Genomic DNA, 22,086 nt, shown 5'->3' on the forward strand with positions numbered 1-22,086 from the left:
AAGTTATCACTTAGTCTGGAAATTTTAAATCCCCATCGACAACTGTTTACCGGTTTCCTTAGTGAATACGCCATGATAGAATGACGTCACAGGTCAACCTAAAAAAAAAGGAGCTCCTGAAAGGGAAGAAAACAACAACAGGTGGAGAAATGTGAGATATTCTGGAATTGAACTGTTATGGCAATCTTTTGAAAAGTTCATATACGGTAACGATTTTTAGTCCCCATTTTAGTTCAAATGAATTGACTTTCCTTTCACTCTTTGGACCATCGAAGCAGGTGCAAGTGTCACACTTTCTATGTTTATCTTTCAAAACGACTGCGTACTGATTACTGATTACTAGTAATCGAAGTTATCCTGGAATTGGAACGCCCCGCTGACTCTATACCTTTAATTATTACATAAGTATAAGTAGTGGAACACTGCTCACATTCTATGGTAAGGAGGGCAACACTTCTGTATGCTGATCGACCTAAGTGTCTTTAAATCAGCTTACTTGGTACTCGGAAATCGTAGGACCACAGATGGTCAGCGTGGGTCTGATGTGAATAAATTTGAAAGGGTGCCAACCGACAGACTCAAACTATCGAAATCGGTGAATATTCAATCACGGATAGCTGCAATTAATGCAATTAAAATAAGAATGATAATGTTTTATTGCATCTTTAGAAATAACATTTCCATTGATCAGTGTACTGCAATAAAGTGTAATATAAAATGAATAACGGCCAGAATAGAACAAATGTTATATAAATATTCTCCAGTCTGTCTGACCACATTATCTTTAGTTGTACTCATTAGGTAAATCAATTTCTACTCATTGTCATTTTGCCAAAACTATCAACATTTTGTTGTATATCCTGCGGCTGCTCAAAAATTGGTGATTATCTCACACAAATGTGGTTGAAAGGATTTATCATATAAGGATTTATCGCTGAAAAAGAAATTGCCATAGTTACCGGGTAAGCAAATTAATTACCTGGGTATAACTACGGTATAAGTGCTAATGGCAAACATAAAGAGGGTATCAATAATTTAAAAAATAAAGGGATGAAAGCTCTCTTTGCTTTGAAATACAAACTCGGTTATGACAACTCACTAAACATACCCCTCCAACTATCTTCATTTGACAAACTGATAAGACCCATTATTGTATATGGTAGTGATGTTTGGGGTGATGAAAGCACAACTAAGTCTGCAATTGAGGATGTCCATCTTTCATTTTCATGGCTGTTTATGGTGAGCTAGGAAGGTACCCCATTGACTGTTTTATCAAGAAATAACGACTTAAATATTTCAACCGGGTAACAAACTCTGATAACACATTACTAAGAGAAGCCTACTTAGTAAATAAGAATGTAAAAAGTAAATGGTTTACAAGTATAGAAACCCTCATGCAAGATATAGATGTTGTCACCATTGTAAACTCAAGTGAAAAAATAATTAAGAAAAATTTAGACTTTATTCATAAAAAAATAAACAAATCATTTGAGAACCAATGGATCTTAGACATGCATAATGATAATAGAAAACAAACCTTGGCTAAAAACAAACTAAGAACATACAGACTTTTCAAACAAGATTTAAAAATTGAAAATTACCTAATTAATATGCAGAACCATGGTCTTAGAAGGTTAATTGCAAAATTCAGGACAAGCAACCATGACCTTACAATTGAGAAAGGCCGACATAATAATGTGCCGCTGGATAAAAGAACATGTGATATGTGCAGCCAAAATATAGTTGAGGATGAGCAACATTTTGTAATGAAATGTCCAGCTTACAGTCACCATAGGGACAAATTATTCCTGACTGCACAAAATAAAGTTCCAAATTTTGATAAAGAAAATAGTCAGAATAAATTCATTTTGATTATGGCAAACCATACTCTAGCACCAGCCTTAGCTGTCTTCCTAAAAAACAGCTATGGAACAAAACAGCAACAACTATCAGTGTATTAGGCTACATTTTGTGTTCATTCTATATTCTGTATTCACCATTGGCTGCAAATTGTCTTTATTGTTTTTGATTTGTTTTATTTTTTTAGAAAAGTTTTTATTTTTTGTTTTATTTTTTAGATTGTAGTTTTCTTTAATTTCTTTCTGTAAGACCCTTTTTATCCTTTCCTAAGGATTTTATGCGTCTAATAAAAAATATACAACATTAAAATTGCCACAACTGGGCCAGTACAATAAAGGAGATATGGAATTCTAAAGTTAACCTTTTGATTGATTTGTTTTGAGCTCATTTGTGTTTGTAGACTCTTCTATAAAAGTTCTAATGTTTGGAAGATTATTTTATTGATAGACACAACTGCTACATTTTTCGATGGAACGTACACTGTACATGTACAATGTAAAGATTCAAAAATTTTTGTATAAAACTGCTTGTAGAACATAGTACTTTAGAAAGTATTGATGTAGTTGCATGCAAATAATGTCTTTTAAGGAATCAAAAATGAAATTACATAAATTAGGATAAGTAAAAATCATTTTTTTTAGGATTATAATGTTATTTTATGTTATTTTGTGACTTCCCTCAAAACTCTGCATGACATGTTTAAATAAAAATCTTGACCTTGTATATAAACACAATTTCTTTCAACAGGTGGTATAGAGACCTGTCATAATGGGGTCACTACGAGAGGTACGTGAAAGCATAATCTCCGAAGAAGAGCCATCAGAGGCAGTTGCTTTACTACCCATGAAATCAGATCAGGGTGGACCACGAAAACGTGATATTGAACTTGAAATTGAACCACTTTATGTCAAAGAAGAAATAGATGATGACTACTACTTGAAGTTTTCCCCTAAATATAAGCGTCGTCACGTGGAGCTGGTCTTCTCCGATGCTATACTGTTAGTTCTTGATTTTCTGCAAATCTACTGTCTGATCTTCTCCATTGCACTGCGATGGACTTGGCCTGAAGACTGGAGCTACCACACTCGATTCCTTTTTCTTTTTAACCTTGACATTTGGGAGTTTATAAAATTGCAGCTGCCCGGGGTTTACAAACCTGCAAGCAACTACTACATCCCCAGTAGCGAAATGCTCATCGACTATCGTTTATATCTATTAGCGTGGGGTAGTCTCGTCTTCCTCTTCATCCTTTCATTCATCTGTATCTATATTTCCATTAACATGAAGAAGAATCCGAATATGCTGGTTCAGCTGGCCAGATTGAAACGTGTCTATATCACTCTCTGTCAGGTGTTGGCGCTGCCATTCGGTGTCGCGATTTGTCGCTTGTTCTTCTGTACCCCTTATGTTGATCTATTAGACGTTCACAATGAGATAACCTGCTGGACGGGTATTCACTTCGCTTATATTTTACCGTTCCTAGCCATCGCTATAGTCTACTACATAGTTTTCCCTATCTGGATGATTTCCAAAATCCGGCCGCATTTAGTCAGCTCCAAAGCCGAAAGACATGAAGGGTACATCCAACTCAAAGAAACCGAGTATGCCCACTCCCTTGGAACGTTGTGGCTGGTCAACCTGTATTTCCTTTTCTCTTCTTTCAAGCGTTTTCACGTCTACTATCGTCCAATTATCCACATCTTGAAAGGAGTTCTTTTACTCTGGTATGCAACTTTGTTTTATGAAAAAAACTTCCAGATTGGTCTTATTCTTGTTTCCTTGTTAATTGTATTTATCATAATCTGTGTTCGGCGACCGTTTCGAGTTACCTCATACAATTTTTACATCATATTCAATTTTGTGTGTTTGTTGATTGTCTGTTTTCTTGGCCTGTTGGACAGTTTTGGCAGCATTCGATCTGCATTTCTTACTCCAACGTACCTGATTTGGGAACTCGCTGGTATTGTCGGTTGTTGGGTTATTGTCACAGTAGTATGGCTTATATATATCATATGTCGTTACAATGGATGCTGCTGCAGAGATGATCCGTTGTGGCCACGTATGACATCCCATGGACTGGACGAATTGAGTGACGATACACGTAAATACATGCAATCGTTACTGCATGGACGTATAGTGCTTGAATATGCATTGACGACATCGCCATTGTTCAGCCCAGCACACGAGTTAGCTAGGCAGATTCACATCATCAACGCTTACTCTCGTGAAGCCGAACTCCTCCGCGATCCAATCCATGATGCGCTATGGGATCTGTTAGATGATCTGATCGAAGCGCATTCCAAGATCGCGCCCATATCACTGTTTGCTGAGTCTGTGAAGTCTTCTATCAGACAGACTGCTGGTGACTTGATGCGTGTTATGCCGGCATTCAAGCGACGTCTGGCACAAAGAGAATATGATTTCTGTTTGATGACACCCGAAAAGAGGCGCATGCTACTTAAGATGTACATAATAGGTATAGATTCTCTTTGTCTCTGTCTGTTTTTTTCAAGTGTGATAGGTAGTGTGATAGAGACGGCTAAGAAGTCTAAGAAGTATTCGGGCAGCAAGTTTGCTAACTTGTTTACTAATTTGCCAACCACTTTGACATACAATTTGAATATTACCCTTCATTCTTTCACCGTCAAATGCTAGTAATATCAAAAAAACAGTATTTTAAATACTGTAAATGCACTAATTTCCCTATATTCACTGATATGTAAAATTTGCTAAATTATAATAACAATAAAACTTATTGTTTCCTTGACCAGTTTGTGAAGTTAAAACACAGTGGAATACGCTCAAAACATCAAAATAGTGAAAATAAATTGTTTTACAGTAAGTTTATGTGGTTTTACAGGACTAAAATGTATTTCAAATTGGCTGTGATGGCCAAATCTGGTTTATCAAAGCTGTCAGTGAATTAGTGAACAACAAGTTTTCTAACTTGCTGCCCCAATACTTCTGTGACATGCTGAAAATATGTTTTGTTGGGCATTTTAGCTTTAAACTACGGGTAATATTGATTTCACTGCGGTACCCTTGGTAATACTATAAAAATATTATCTCCATCTATAAATTAGATCTGCCATTAGAGGCTAATTAGTAGCCTATAGGTAGAATAATTACATATACTTTACAATTCCATAAAATGATGAATGACTTGTGAAAATTTGTAATTATCAGTAGCCCAGATATCTTGTTTCTTAAATGTGTGTACATTGTAAGTACACATTGTTTCTCCGCTGTTAGACATTCCAGATTGTATTCTTTTATTTCACTTTTTTACCTTGTTTGATGTCTATAGGTGTCTTTGTAAATGACAGGCGAGATAGAAGTCGTGATTACCAGAAAGCTGACGTGGTCAAGAAATTATATAATCCTAAAAAATCCATTGTGTTACAGACCAGAGATGTTGACTGTGAGTTGTTTTCAGATTATGTACTAGGTCTATTGTATTGGCATTGGTTTGTATTACATCTTGAGTTTCTTAGGATTATTAAAAAGACTTGTGTGGCATACTTTTAAGTGCCATTGGCTAATTACTTTTGAAATTTGGTTACAATACCTTTGCTACAATTGCCAGGCTATGAATCATGCTGAAAAAATGGTCATCAGTTTTAAAAAGATGTACAACAGGATCTCCTGTGATATCCACTGTACACACATTTGTTTCCACTATACACAGGGCATTGACAATGTATACTAGTATTTACTAGGTAGGACATTATTATTGATAAGTCATTGATAAATGGAGCATTCCATTCTGTAAACAGAGTGGGAAGGTTATTGGCTAGTGCAGCCCACTATAGAAGGGGGAGGGGATACCGTAAACTATATTTTGTATATCTTTTAAGAATATATTTTTTCTACTCTCTGTGGTTATATTAAAATGTTTATACTTTCTGCATGATTAATTTGATCATTTATTTTGTATGTTTTCAAAGTTGCTAAACAAGTTCAGAAAAACTATGTAATATATTATAACCACCCTAATGCTAGTTTACTGAAAGCCTTGAAATTAGTGCTTTATAATAATTAGAAGCAGTTATCTTGCAGGGATAAACTTATTATGATAGTAAAATCTTTTACCGTCAAATGACAATCCAACTGAATGTAGATGTCAACACAGCAAATAGTCAATGGTGAAGACGTTTACAGTGATATAATGGAAAGAAACAAATTCTAAACTCACTCAGAGAACTCAATAGGCTTTATGCACGACCTCTGAAGGTCACACATCCTGGTACTTTTGAAGGTATTGTTGCCTTGTAGCAGGAATAATTTCTAATATGTTATGTCAGTTGTTGAACTGTTTGAATATTAGTGACAAGTACATACATGTAGTAGTTGGGGAATTTCCCATTGGTAGTGATAGTGTACCCCCAGATAGATCTAGGATGTGTGGCATTTTGAAGTCATGTATAAAACGTAATTGTGTAGCAGATGTTTTATTTTGTACATTCAATCATTATAAACAAAATACAAACTGTACTTGTTTTGCAGTTGATGATGACGATGATGATGTTGGTTACTATGACGATGATGAGAATATGTATAGTGAGGACGTTGGACTTGGACCTACTGGTCCAAGGACGACATACTCCCTCTACAGACCTGATACGGCCGATAGTGACATTGTGGACCTCATGTCAGATGAAGAACTGGCTGAATATGAAAGACGCAATCGACCAGCCAGGGTGAGTATACCACCACTTGAGGGCAGTCTTCCAACTGCATGGAAACTAGCATACTGACTGACTTTTTTTAACTGTTGTGACATTGAAGTATCCAGTCAGTAAACTTCTTGGAATTTACAAGAAATAACTCCAAGATAAACTGAAGCAGTTGGGGTGGAAAATATCTTTCTCATCTCAAAGTTGTCCATCTTTTCACTGAGCAATGCTGCATTACGGTATTTATGTTAAATATACCCAAACATTGTCAATGCCTGTGCAATCATACTGGTTTATATCATTTTATTAATTACATATTGACCACCAGAGGGCGCTATTCCAACTGTTTAAATTTTGAATAGTTTGTATCCTTGGGGGCGGACATCCGGGCATTTTCTACCGCCTGGCAACCCGCGGCGGTGAAAACAAAGGCCCAAAACTCGCAGAAAACAGTACTTTGGGATGATTGTTGAGACTCCTCTGAACAGTGTAACAATATTAGCCCTACGTGTGTAACATATATAAATTTGGTTGTTCGGGATTACTTCAAAGTTGAGTTTGTGTTGTTTTCTCGAGTTTTCACCGGCTCCACCGGCGTTCCACAGCAGCGCGCACAAAACCCATAGAAATACGTGGTACAGTGGTGCGCGTCTTAGCAACGTAGAACGTCCGTGACGTAGCTCCGCCCCCGAGGATAGGGCCCAGGGAGATAACTCTGGTACACGCCTAAATAACGGTGCAACTTGTTTGCTGTATATTTGTATCAATGCAGGTAGCTTAATATTCTAGATTTAATGGTCTCTAGGTACTAGTAGTAGGACAATGTCAATTTTGAATGTAATTTTTAGCAAGATGAACCAGTTTTAGCATTTTAAGCACAAAAGTGGTAGTTAGAATTTTCATGTGGTTCATGCTATACCCTATGGTTATCATGAAATCGTCTTAGCCCAATAGAGTATCAAATAAGGTTGTCATTGTTTAGTTATATATTAAGACCATTTTCTGTTCACTGCAAGATCCTACGTTATGTGTGAAATCGAATGTAAAAACAGGACAAACAAAGGTCATACCGTCGTAGTGGCGTCAAACAACACATGGGATTCAACAGTATTTTGGGGGAAATTTACATGCTTAATAATGTGCTGTACACATTTGATGATAGGCAATTTCGATGAACTAAGGGTATTCAAATGGAATATTCCCCTGTAAAAGATCGGTCTTTCTATGTGAGCTACGAAATAAAGAAATTCAAGTTTCAGCACAGACATTCAGCACAAGTCTTGCGAGATCTCACAGTTGAACCGAAAATCCTCTATTGTGTTTTTGTTTTTGGTGAATACCAAATAAGATTGTACAATTTTTATTTCAGAATGATACCTTCTCATCATTAGATGATTTGAATGATTCTATTGATATCAACGCTATGATGGCCGGTATTCCAAGCTTAACAGCTTCAAGAAGCGCCAGCGCTGCGTAAGTACATCCAAGTAAATGATCCATGTATCTTTCCAGAATGGATTATGTATTGATTATGTCATAGAGTGGGAAATCTGCTTTGTGATCACTCTTCTATACCTCTAGTATGTATAAGATATTTGTCACTTGCAGCTGACCCATGTGTATTTTGTGGTAGTATTTCAATAACTTCAATAGCTTTTAAGAACTGAATATGAAAGGTGTATATATTTTTCCCCTTTTCATCTTGTCTTTATGGGAGTGTTAATGGCAGTTGCATATAAAATATAAGACTAGGTTCAAGTTTTCTGGTTGCTATGTTACTCGTGTACGTCAATGTTGATTTTGCAATAGTAAGTGAAGCCGTTGCAGTGTTCCATAGGTTTAATAGGTTTACTGAGATTGGCAGTATCACATGCAAGGTAGCAAAGACATAAGCTTGTAGGTGATCTAAATTATTTTTGTTTTTGTTATAGCTCGGTGCCAAATTCTTTCAGCAGCCGCTTGGACCTCGGTAACATGATCAGTTCTCAAGATCTGACAACTGTCAAAGATGAATCAGCTGATGTAACAATAGACATGGAACCTGAACCAGAAAGACAATCCCAAGCCCCTCAACTTCAAGAGGAAGAGGCAGTCTCCATGGTGACTGAGACAGCCTCTGTGATGACTGAGACAGCTTCTGCAGTGACTGAGCGTCAGACTGATGATGGCAGTGGAAAAGAAGTGAAAAAAAAGAAAAGTAGTGCTAATTTACTCCCAAAAAGTAAAAAGGTCTCCAAGACCACTGAAGCAGCTACCGCAGTGACAGAGCCTCAGTCTGACAATGAAAGTGGGAAAGAAATGAAGAAAATGAAGAGCAGTGATGATTTACTTCCAAAAAAGAAAAAGAAAAAAAGTTCCAGCAAGAAAAAGAAAGGCCTTCAGAAAAAATAATAGATGAGCTTTACTAAAATAATTTTGCATCATTTCCACTTGTTCATTCCACATGTGAATCAAGTATGCCAATGTATCATTTTTAAGTCTAAGCGAATGAGTGCGAAAATTTTTATTATTATGTAGATAAATAAAACAATACCATATTTGCTGTATTAGATGCACTAAAGCAACATAGATGAATCGTTGTGAATTACTACGTAAAATACGATCAAAACTTATATGATTCACTATTAGAGATGTACTTTGCATAAAGTAAATATGGTGATGTTTATTATGTATAATGCTAGTAACACGTATGTTACTTACATTACCACCTGAGGGGGCTAGATAGTTACATACTGAGACATGTGACAGTTACTGTAAACCGCTGTAACAAGGTCAATTGTGAAAAATAATTGGGGTGCGGGCCTAATTTTTTAAATAGACATATTACTGTAAGTGTATTTTGGAGTTCATACATGGGACTCTATGGGAAGAAAGTAAAACATTACCTGTTCAATTAGAAAACAAATCTTTGCATTTTTATTTAAAAAGTAATGAAACCGTGTATCTGGAACTACTGTAAAATAATTTCAGCTGTAATTAATTTTCGCTGGAAAGACTTTTTGGGTGTTTTGTATGGAATTTATTTTCACTGAATTTTTACGAGTTGAATGTGAAATATAGAAAAGATGGTATATTCGCAGGATTATATTTTCACCGAATCATTCCTTCAGCACAATTAGCGAAAATTATCTTCAAGCAAAAATAAAGTATTTTACAGTACAGTACAGTACAGTACAAATATTAAAAACAGTTTATGTAATTTACACTATGCTAACACATCAGTGGTAGAATGTGTTCTCACAAGAAAATGGTGGCACATCCACTTCAAACTTACTATGTTCAGGAAACTATTGAGAACCACCATCATTTTGCGAGAGTGAGTCCTTGAAAATTTCGAAATTTTGTACCTTTCAAACAATTTTTTTTTACAAATGTCATAAAATCATTAAATAAAGCGGTTTTCAGTATCTTTATTATTTTCACACAAAACAAATTTCATCTGTTTTATATATACATTGAAATTATAAGAATTTATAAAATCTGTCTAGCTGGTCTAGTCATTCTAATAATAGTTAGGGATAAATAGGGCAAAGAATTGAGAGCAAAGTGTCACTAGTTTTCCTATACTTCTCTCACTAATTCAGCTTTCACTATAAGACAAAGTTGACTGTCAGTTTGAAAGATACACATCACAATAGTTGGGAATATTTTAAATTGTTTTTGTTTGAAAGAAAAGTAAGATATTCAGGAGAGTTAAATTTAAAGTCACCAGACCATCTTGTAATCTGAAACATAATATCTTGATATAGCTACATGTAAATTTAGCCACTTTCTCTTAATTTTAATTTAGCCATGTCAACCATCTCTTGTGAATGAATTTACTGAATCATTAGCTATATTTTTAATTAGCATGGGGAGAAGCTAATTATGTTCTAAGATGTATTTGTGTAAGACTGAAATTAACACTCAAAGTTACACCCAATATGTAGGTAGAATGGGTACTTTATGTTTTATGCATTATAACACATTTCTTTATTCCATCCATTCATAACATTCCACAGTTGAATTTACAACTTTATAGTAAGAACTTCAAACTTTTTATCTATTTATTTTTTCACTCAAGATCTAAAATTGTATTTTTTTTCTTGATCTGGTTTATTTCAACGCCCAATTGTAATTCATTGAGTTCTAATTTTTCATATCATTACCAACTTTGCTTGTTTGAGGGCACTCTCTTAAAACTTGTGTACGTGTAGCAAAACCGAAAACATGACGATATAATCCAGTAAATTGAAACTGTATTTTATACTTGTATATTTGTTGTCTATATATCTTATATAGTGTAAATAAAGTATTAATTTTTAGTAAATCTGTTTATTTATTATAATAGCTATGCATCTGATTGGTGAATTGCAGCAGCACAGACCTAATAGGACACATCATTCCCCCCCCCCCCAAAAAAAAGTGTTGCTTCTCGTATTAAGAAAAAGTAAAAATCATGCAGTGACAAAGTTTTATTTCTATTTTTTTTGTTCGGGGAATATTTAATCTAACAATAAGACAGATGAGTGTTACATTTATTAAATATTGCTTTTGAATACCAAGGTACATGCATTAAATGTCGAATTTAATCAACAAAATATCCTCTTAAATAGAAAACAAGGGACACTTTCTTCAGAACTGTTTGTATACAATGCTTTGGTCTGCTGTCTGGTTTCACCTAATTTGATGTCTGCATTATGCATGCAGTACACAGGACTTGTGTTACCCATGTGCCAATGAATAAATTAATTGATGAGTAATTGCTAAATGCTTTACAGTGTCACTCGTGCCTGAATTTCACAACAAAAAAGTGACTTGATGAGTACAAGTACCGTAAAATCTGTATTAGAAGCCGCATCTCTAATATTAGACTGGCAAGAGCGGGGCTTCTTTTTTGTTTTACATAACAAATATAATTGTCAATTTTGCCTTTTTAAGCATGATCACGAAAACTAGCGTGACCTCAAAAGAAATCTTTCACGGTCACGTTAGTTTTCGCGATCAAGCTAAAAAGACTTAAAAACTATTATTTCCTTTTGTAAACAAAAAAGAAGTCCCGATTTTGCCAGTCTACTCTAATATAAGTCGCACCCATTCCTTTTGAACAATTGAGAACCAAATATTCACCATTTCTCATATGTGTAGATGCTCTAATAGAAGCCACATCCCCTCTGTTGCATTTTAATAGAAGCTACAGCTTTTAATACAGATTTTACAGTAATAAATGTACTTCACGTTGATGAAATCATATTTTGTACTCCTAGTGTTCATGGGTATGATCAGAGGTACATTACTTGGGGTTTGCAACTACGGTGACATGATACCAAGATCCCGTTTCAAACTTGCTCTTGCATAAGCGTTCCAACTCAGAAAAATGCGAATGCGCATGCCCGCGGTAACTAGAATACTGGGATATCCAGATTTATCAAAATAGCTGCTCACGATATGACGGATTACGATAACAATATTTTCTATACATTTTCGATGTATTACATTTTTTTACTATAAATGTGGTAATACATGTTTTATTGTTTTATTACAAACCTTGAACATTGTCATGTCAGAAGGTCGTAGCACCAGTCTCGCTATCTACGAGATGAGACTTGAATGGGATCTTGACATGATGTCACCTTACAGTACTATGCGCGTTGTAAACCCCAAGTAATGAACCTTTGGTATGATTTATTTTATGTTTATCAAATATAGTAACATCCATCGCTAGGGGTTGTAATTATAAACATATACGTAATGGTTACATATTGTTACAACATGTCTGGTCACGGTAAAAATACTTTGTCACATGATATTTCGGAACAGCACATAGATTTATTTCCTGCAAGTACAATGACCTTCCTGTTCTTCGTTGCCCTAGGGGGGCTCACTCGTGGGAAATGCTTGGTGGGTTAAAATGTCAGAGCTAAAGGAGATTAAAATCACATTTCGTAATTCTACAGGGTCATTTTGTGTCGTTTTCACAAATTTCAAAGCTAGTTGGTTTAATGGTTAATTTTTCTTGCATAGAGCACTTATTTTCATATTCAAAAAAATACAATAAATTCACTAAATATCAAGTTAGTGGGTAGAATTTGCGAAGACAGTATATAACCACATGCTTTTTTTTATGCATCAGTTTTGATTCTTTGTCTCAAGGAAAAGTAAAAAATAATTTGTTTTTTTTATTCAATACCTCATCAACAAGATTGATATTCAACTCATACTGCATACATTTTGAATATACCGGGTAAGTAACATAACTATCTCAATTGATTCAGATCTACAATTGTTTTTTAAAAATTCTGAAGAAACATTTCCTCATTCAACATTTTGCTTCAAAAGTGAGTGAGCTGCTAGGTTCCAACTGACGAACATGATTACAGAAAACAAAACCTACAAAACTTATCAGTAGGGTAAAACTAACCTGTCTCACGACGGTCTAAATCCAGCTCACGTTCCCTGTTGGTGGGTGAACAATCCAACGCTTGGCGAATTCTGCTTGATAGGAAGAGCCGACATCGAAGGATCAAAAAGCGACGTCGCTATGAATAAAAATCACCTTACTGTTAGTAAGTTCTGATACTTTGATTTCTCTAGTTTTTCAAGTTATACAGTGATCAGAGGACATTACGATTATAAACAAGAGAGTCTTGTAAACATAAACACAGATTGATGACCCATCAATGTTTACAGCGTGAAGTAAACCACACAATTTTGGTCATTCTTTTCAACAAAAGTTGAAACAAATGCCTTAAATCATAAAATCCCAAACAGGTAATGTTCATTATGTTCCAGCATGTAAAACTTGCACTTGGTCAAAATCTTGAAAACACAAAGTGAAATTCCTGTCAATGTTTACCAGATTCCTGCCAAGTTTGCAGTTGTAACTGTAAACTCGCTCAACAAGTGACAAAACAAATGACCTGATGGTTGAAATTGCTCCACTGTTTGTCCTACAAGAATATTGTGATACTAACTAAGTCAACCAATACCAAGAAGACAAAACGTGGTTAACAGACAAAAAAGTAGTTTGGCTCCTGGTGTAAAGAACATGCCAATTTATTCAAATTGTTCACAAAAATGTATGAAAACCTCAAATATCAAAGCAATCAGGATGGTAGTTTTCAAGAAGACACAATTTATATATATTCAATTAAAATTTAGAATTGATGATATCCTCATGAAATGAACAAATCTGATCAAGGTCCACCCAAGGTATACAAATAATACATATCAAAGTAATGAAGTGAGTAGTTTTAGAGTTTTTGAAAATATCATTTTTCACCAAAAATATTTTCTGAAAATATTGTCCCAAAAGGAACAAATCTATGGTAACGGCAGTCCACTCAAGGTATCTACATACCAAGTATCAAAGCAATTGAACAGGTAATTTTCAAGTTTAAATTGTTATTTTTTTTACCAAAAATGACAAAAATATTCGCTAAAAATAAATGATATTGTCACAAAATGAACAAATCTGATTGAGGTCCACCCATATACAACATATCAAAGTAATCAGGCTGGTAGTTTTCAAGAAGTTGAAAATACAATTATTGACTACAACAGACCAATCACCTATTTGAGCAGCTCTACTATGTGACAGTGGAGCTAATAAACAACAGTAAGAGCATTTTAACATTAGTCTCAAAAATCTTTATTCATGATATAACAATAAAATCATTTTCTACATGTGTGAATACCTGTTTAAAAAGGAAATAAAACAATGACTGCACACAGTGTGCCAATACCTTTTTGACAGAGTATACCTAGATACAAATAATGCTTGCTAGTATCTTACTTTGGCAGTTGGAAAGTTTTTAAAAAAAAAAAAAAAAATTACATTTCGATTTTTTTTTCATAACCATCACTATCAATATAAAGATGTGGGCCAGTTGTTTGTGATTTTTTGGCATGGTAACACATTTCTGCTCAACAACTTGACTATCAAACAGACTAATATTCACATAGTTTTGTGCCATTTGAGGAGTCATGCAGGAGACATGCAGGAGACATTTTCATAATTCATCCTCGCCTAAGGCCTTAAATCATAAAATCCCAAACAGAAACTTAACATACTTTCTATGTTTTGTTTTTGAACCTGTATGTTTTCCACAGCTTAGACGTATGCAATTTTTAGTTTTAATCTAATTTTCAGCAGTCCACAAAATTAAAATCTAGTGAATAATCGTCTTACATCAGAAGTCAAATAAGAGAAGGCCACAGATCTCTGACAATGTTTCATGGAGATATATACGATATTAGTTTACTCTGGTATTCAAAGGTTTGTGAAGTTAACACAGTATCTCATCTTTGGCAAAAGTAACAAAATAAAAACTGAACCTCACCTAGGTGAAAGGATTAACATTAGCCCATAATCTATGCAGCATTCCACTCACTAAGACATAGGTCCAATGCTAGACTACGATAAGTAATTTAATTTGCAGTCTGCTATTCACAAATAATCTGATTGGTAATGCACTCAATGTAAACAAGATTATGGGTAGTTCACTGATGTGTTGAAATTTTTCCCCAAAGACTGATAACTGGTGAGACATCCCATAGTTACGTGAATGGGAAATAAGATATTACTAGCATGGTACCTAGGCATGAGTGAAGTGGTACACAGTGTGTGGAGCACTGTATAGATTCCAGGATAGGATAGCATAAATATAATCAGAGATCTACAGAGCATCACTATGCCCAGACCTGAGGCAGTTGTCATGGACTCTAAGATATTAGACAACTTTCATTTCATAACAAATCATATACATAATATAACTTGTGTACCAGCACATAAACCACCTAAAATAAAATCTCTCATTTGAATCAACTGAAAGAATCCCACAAGGGAAAAAAGATTGTCATCCAAATTGTACTAGCAATGATATATATTTATAACAATTTTGGTCTTATTTTCATAATGCTTATATGATACAATGAAAATAGATTTTTAGTCTGGCCTTATAATAAACAGTTAAGTTAACAATACCCGGGACAGAATGCCTTTAATTTTAGCTGTCACAAACATTTAGTTTAATAAAGATCTGCAAGTTATCAGTTTACATTTTGGCATAAAAAGATTTGTTTCTGATATGAGATGTCGAAGAAATAATGCGATGAGCAACCTTTCCTTTGTCAGGTCGTTTTTTAATATTTTGCCAGAAACCAGAAAAAAAAAAGTAGCGAGATGATTAGAATTAAATATTCTTTTGCCTTATCTATGACAACTTTTTACATGCTGTGAAGATCTCAATTTAGCTTTAAAATAGTCTAGAATCCATGTGCTCTCCAGAATCTCCAAGACGCTCTACAAGTGTCAAGTATGGATGGTTTGTTTGCTTTATAAACAATGCAAATACATTCAAACATGTACCATATTTGTTCTATTAGAAGCACACATTAACCGAAAATTACGCTTGTTGTTCATAAAAACATTATAAATATTACTTTTATGGAGGTGTACTAATAGAGCAAATTGGGTACTATGGGACAGTGAAATGAAAAGTAAAATACTCTTCATTCATTGGCCAGTTTAAATGCATCACGTTTTCCATAATCATGACATCATGGATAATTGACACTCAAGCAATCAAATGTACAGTTCCCTGTGCAGCAATGTAATGCATTCATTGTAGAGGGTCTTTGAGATTTCAGAAAGCTCATAGATTGTCGGCTGATTATACAGCAACTAATGCAATTCACAGAACACAAACACGATACTAAACGATCATATACTATATTCTGATATACATGTATATATGCAGCTTTTTGTTTAAGTATATATGGAACAGTAAATGTGTCAAGACTATCATAGCATGTAAAGAAGTATTGTTAAGTTAGAAGGCATTTTACAGTTTATCTTCACTCACTTAAGGTGATTATCAACAAGTGTCAAGCTAGTTAATAATATAAAAATAGACTAGTCATGGGTTTCGTGTTGCATGATATTTTTGTCAGAGTAAGTCATTAAATCCGCCATTTTGTTCATCTTAGTTTGTAGCTCTAGTTGTGTGAACATTTTCAAATCACATCACATTTTTATTCAAGTACAACAAAATTGTGTTAACTTTGTAGTCATCTGGTGTAAATTAAAGATTTATGAGTTAATGTACAAGCTGGTGACAGGACATTAACATGATCCGAATATTATGCAAACCAAAAACCCACAAATGATCTATTGGCTGGAAATCTAGCACCTATGTAGAACAATAATATTACAACTTGGAAGGTGCACTACTAGGTATGAAAAGGGGGGTGAGGGGAAGACATTGTACACAACAGGTGGTGAAAGAGTTGTATCGTCTTGGATGCCGGCAACCACACAGTAAACAAATAATTGCTCATACCATTCAGTGTCCAGTGACACATGTGCTGTGAACCAATCGGAAGACCTGTGACACATGTCCTGTGAACCAATCGGAAGACCTGTGACACATGTCCTGTGAACCAATCGGAAGACCTGTGACACATGTCCTGTGAACCAATCGGAAGACCTGTGACACATGTCCTGTGAACCAATCGGAAGACCTGTGACACATGTCCTGTGAACCAATCGGAAGACCTGTGACACATGTCCTGTGAACCAATCGGAAAACCTTTGACAACGTTAAAGTCATACTTTCACAGTTTACAGGAAAATTAAAAGGAAACATTCTAAAAGTTTAATAGAAAGTTTTAGCATCTTTTATAATCAAGTTTAAACATATCATAGTCCCAATAATTATGTTTGGTAGTATTTTTGGAGCCTAATTTGGATGAAAAAAAAGATTTTAATAATTTCTTGTTTTGAAGTATGCTATAAGCAATGTTTCGTAAATTTTAGGTGACAGTGATAATGTAACATACAGATAACACCACAGTATATATAAGCACTGCTTAGAATTGTACCAATTACACACAAATATATTGTAAATGAATTCAGGTTGGAATAAATGGATTTAGTGGAAATGTGTGTCTTACTGGTTGAATGAAATCCACCATAGTGCTTTCTCAAAATGGGAGTAACCTGTAACACATCTACTGATTGGTTGAAAGAAAGCCACAAGAAGGCTTTCCCAAAATGGGAGTAACACATCTACTGATTGGTTGAAAGAAAGCCACAAGAGCGCTTTCTCAAACTGGGAATAACGCATCTACTGATTGGCTGAATGAAAGCCACAACAGGGTTTTCTCAAACTGGGAGTAACACATCTACTGATTGGTTGAAAGAAAGCCACAAGAGGGCTTTCTCAAACTGGGAATAACACTTCTACTGATTGGTTGAATGAAAGCCACAACAGGGCTTTCTCAAACCGGGAGTAACATGTCCACCAATTGGTTGTGAGCACAAGACACTTTAAGTCCATATCAATGCAGCAAGATAGATTTTCATTGAACCCCTGTTCAGACTTTTAGATGCCAATAGCCGCAGAAATTCCACTGAATGCAGAATGTTTTATTCTCTGCTGTCATCACGTCTGATTTACATAGATCAGAGATCTCGGTGACTATTTGCATCTAAGGCCTATTAACACAAAGTGGAAAAAGAGTTTGAAAAAAAGTGGTAACTAATTTTGAAAGGATATCACACTCAAGCCCAACCATGAAATGATAACAGTTTTAAAAAATAACAATCAGCATAATATACACAATTTAAAAAAAAAAAACTTGGCATAAAACTTTCCATATTAGATACAATAGTAAAGATTAAACAGATTTTAACAAAAATAAAAGTAGTTTCTCATTTTTCTATATAGATTACTCTCTTTCATTAGCATTTTTTTTTTTTTTGCAATGTACATATTCATGTCAAAAGAAACTTATATGCAAATAGTGATTCTTTCTTTCTTTGAAGATAAAATGGAATCTGTGTATGGCATACAATACTGCTATTTAGTACCTATTTACAGTTCTATTAGTTTTGAAGCATTCAGTTTAATACCACAAGAGCCCAGTATACAAGGTTCATACCATAATATCTACATACAAAGGGAAGTCAGAGTTTTAGCACAGACAGACTGTCATGTCTAAATATGTCAATTAAATTCTGGTAAAATTTTGAATTCTATATATATTATATATACTACCTGGCAGACTGACTGAAAGTGACTTGTTTGGACTAGTGAAAGATTACATTGTGTGTCAATGGGAAAGTCAAGGTAAACTAAAGACTGGCAGAATCTCACTCAATTTCAATCTCACAGCTGATAAAATAACCAGGACAATTGTATGCGTCATGTCAATTTTCACAATACAGAAGATCTCCATTGACACATGGTACTGGGATGTACAATGGTAATTTGACCTTTGACATTACCATCATTGACACATGTCAATTTCTGTAACTGACCAAACAGGGCCGAAAATTCATTGAACACATTTATGAACTGCAATGACCTTCAACATGACATACAGGTCACAACCCAACCTGATATGGGTGGAAAATGCATTCGGTTTTTAGTTACAAAAACCACTGCACATCAGGCTAAATTATCTATACAAATTATGTTCAGGTCTCAAAAGATCAGAAATGTGTTATAGACCAATTTTTTGAGAGGTACACACTACCAGGCAATTAAATCCATCACAGGGTGCCTACTGGAATGTGATTTTCAGTCGTTTTGGTCAGGTGCAGGTTTGAGGCGACAGCCACAAAGATAGATAATCCTAGTTTGTGAACTTTGACATGACCTTCAACCTTCAAATTTTAAATATATCAGCTGTGAGATATCAGTATTATATATACAACATTGCTCTATTTGAAGCACATATGAATTCATGTAAACAAAAAATGTATTTTACACATCAAACAGGACCATTTAATAAATGTGTCACAGCATACTTATATGTTTCTGGTTACCGGTACCTCGTACTTCGTTTTTTTTTTTTTTATGTCAGAAAAAATTAAATAAAAATTCAATTTTTAGGTAAAATCATAATAAAAGCACAATTTTTATGACAAGTTAAAAATAAAAAAAAGAATAAAAAAACAGCGTGCATACATCAATTTTGGGAAATAATTGATTGCAATGCTTAAAATTCTACCCAAAAATACATTTTTGTTTTAACATTCACCTCAATTGGAGATGGGCTTCAAATAGAGTAAATATTAAGATTGGGCTTCTATTCCTGATTCAACGTGATCAGCTCTATTTATCAAAAAAAAAAAACTGTTGTACTACATGTAGTTAACTATATTTTTTTTTATAGTTTTCCATAGACTAATAGCCAATTGAGTACACATATGTAACGGGAGAACTAGTCCTAGTAAACTTAAAGATCATGACCAGTACTGAGTTGTATTTGGCAAAAATAATATCCATATACAAAGCACTTAAAAATGTGCAAATAAAGCCCTTCCACTTTATAGAGGGCGTTTTGTTATTTTTGGCAGTTTTTATTATCATAAAAATATAGAACTTAGCATACTGCCAAAGTGCGTTTATATTACATGTGTTAATGGTACATACAATACCTCGCCTCTTTTTATATAGTCACTGCTCTTTGCTATTCAGAGCATATTTTCTTTACATATTTTGTCCAGACATTTGAAGCACCATGTGGTCTCTTTACTCCTGTTGCTATGGCAATAGTGATGCAAGTAGTCATCATTTCATCTCAGTCAGCGATTATCCACAGAGTTTATACCGCTACTGTCATTGAGAGGTGCATGATGGGTATACATTTCCATTTCAATATGATTGGTGCATGAAACAATCCTAAAGTTGCAGCTGCTCCTGAAAATACAGTAACAAATACTGTAGGTGGAGTTGAGACCACAAAGAGTCAGAGATACCTAGATAAGCATTACAATAACAGTCCATTGAATGCTAAATAGTACATGTCATAGAATCAGGTATCCGCTCACTGCATGTACATTCTATTATTGTCATAGAACTTGGCCATCAATCACCTCCTGCCACTTTTTCAATGAACCTCAAAATATAGTTTCGTCTGGGTCCTATTTTACAAACAAAGTTTTGTTATCCATGTACTAGACCGTTGATTCCAATCGACTGTTAGTGGCTGTGCCATTCAGTTTTGAGTTGCTATTAGATAGGTCAGCTAAGAGGTCCGGACCGTCTCCTATTGCATCCAATGACAGATAATCCTACGAAGAAAGAAAAAAGAAGAAACATTTTAAAGCTGCTCTTTGTGGAAGTTACTGGTCAGAATAAGCCTAACAAATCAAATGATGCAAGTATTCTTACAGAATTGATCTCAATAGATGATTTTCCGTACAATTGCGAGATCTCGCGAGACGCATGAAAGACGCGCGTCGAACGTCTGCCGCAAAAATCGAACGATTTGATTTTGAACTAGAATTTCTTTATTTCGTAGCTTACATTGACCGGCCAATCTTCGACAGAGGAATATTGCTTCCGAACACCCTTACTTAATCGAAATTGCCTGTCATCAAATGTGGACAGCACACTATTAAGCATGGAAATGTCCCCGAAATACTTTCGCGTTTGTCGAATCCCACGCGATGTTTGACGCAACTACGACGCTATGACCTTTGTTTGTCCTGTTTTTACGTTCGATTTCACGCATAACGCGCGATTCTCGCAGTGAACGAAAAATGGTCTATTTACAGAGCATTTTTTCACCTATCTTCATATTTCAACTATGTACATTGTACATGATTAATGGGTGGTGGTCGATTGAATGTAAACATACATTGCATTTTACACATGTTGTACACGCTGCTATGAGTGCCATATCCAACAGAAAGCAGTGTGACAACCAATGCTACAGAATGAATTTCCAAGACTCCCCATTCTCGACAATCTGATTGTGACCATCATAACCATCATTTCGGGAGTCATTCATATCTTTTCTGGCTTTGACGGACTACTGTAAAATACTTTATTTTCAATTGGAATTCATTTTTGCTATATTCAGTGAAAATAAAATCCAGTGAAAAATACTTTTTTTATCTTTTACATTCACCTCATTACAACTCAGTCAAAATAAATGTCATACACAACAGCCAAAATGTATTTTCACCAAAAATTTATCCCAGCTAATGAAACTAAAGTATTTTACAGTAACAGACAGTCAGTCAGTCAGTATAACACAGGGTCTCAGTCAGTTACTACACAAATTTAAGAAATGGCTGAATAAACAGACTGAGGACATAAGACAAATTATTCATTTACCTGGGTACTTGATTCTGTTAACATGCCATCCAGTGTAGCTACTAGTTGCGTGAAAGTTGGCCTCTGAGTCGGCGACGTTCTCCAACAATCTCTCATGAGGGAATATCTAAAAATGTGCATCGATAAAAGTGAGAAGTTATAGTATATATTTTTAAATATGTGTCCTTCAGTTATAAAAGTTGAAAATAATTAAATTGCGCATAATCCCTAATGGTTACATAACATTTTCTAGAGATTTTGATTTTTGTTGATTTCCAGTATTACAATCATTAATTTTAGTCATGCTAAGCAGTTTATAAACTTCAACGCCAATTACATTTTTTCACAAAAAAATATAATTTAACTATAAAATTCATGAAAATGTGTCATTTGTAAAATTAAAGTAATTTACATTAAAAAGTGCTGCTTGACCTTTGACCCAGGATGGGCAAATT

General features: G+C 34.7%; 2 protein-coding genes across 3 annotated transcripts in view; one reads left to right on the forward strand and one right to left on the reverse strand.

The window, feature by feature from the left end:
* Window positions 1–94: 94 nt before the first annotated feature.
* On the forward strand, window positions 95–10,845 carry LOC100373635 (uncharacterized). Of its 2 annotated transcripts, none has more exons than XM_006822619.3 (6): window positions 95–206; window positions 2,608–4,336; window positions 5,168–5,281; window positions 6,367–6,560; window positions 7,906–8,009; window positions 8,468–10,845. In XM_006822619.3, the coding sequence occupies exons 2-6, from the start codon at window positions 2,629–2,631 to the stop codon at window positions 8,925–8,927; spliced, it is 2,580 nt and encodes an 859-aa protein (XP_006822682.1). In that variant the 5' UTR covers window positions 95–206; window positions 2,608–2,628; the 3' UTR covers window positions 8,928–10,845. The 2 variants fall into 2 exon arrangements, with proteins under 2 accessions (XP_006822682.1, XP_085359417.1); XM_085503291.1 differs by having other exon boundaries at window positions 110–151.
* An 8,522-nt stretch (window positions 10,846–19,367) lies between these two features.
* Window positions 19,368–22,086, reverse strand: part of fgfra (fibroblast growth factor receptor A) — a 138,351-nt gene continuing 135,632 nt past the window's right edge. Inside the window, 2 exon segments of the mRNA NM_001168063.1 lie at window positions 19,368–20,601; window positions 21,653–21,758. Coding sequence (NP_001161535.1) covers window positions 20,485–20,601; window positions 21,653–21,758 — 223 coding nt within the window. The 3' untranslated portion in view covers window positions 19,368–20,484.

This window comes from Saccoglossus kowalevskii, chromosome 9 (assembly GCF_978046115.1).
Source record: "Saccoglossus kowalevskii chromosome 9, keSacKowa6.1, whole genome shotgun sequence".
Lineage (NCBI taxonomy): Eukaryota > Metazoa > Hemichordata > Enteropneusta > Harrimaniidae > Saccoglossus > Saccoglossus kowalevskii.

Excerpts from the sequence above, each read along its gene's own strand:
- LOC100373635 (XM_006822619.3), top strand. The coding sequence starts at position 2,629 with ATGGGGTCACTACGAGAGGTACGTGAAAGCATAATCTCCGAAGAAGAG. Across the intron at positions 4,337-5,167 it reads ACTTAAGATGTACATAATAG|GTGTCTTTGTAAATGACAGG; the intron begins GTATAGATTCTC and ends TGATGTCTATAG. Across the intron at positions 8,010-8,467 it reads TCAAGAAGCGCCAGCGCTGC|CTCGGTGCCAAATTCTTTCA; the intron begins GTAAGTACATCC and ends TTTTTGTTATAG.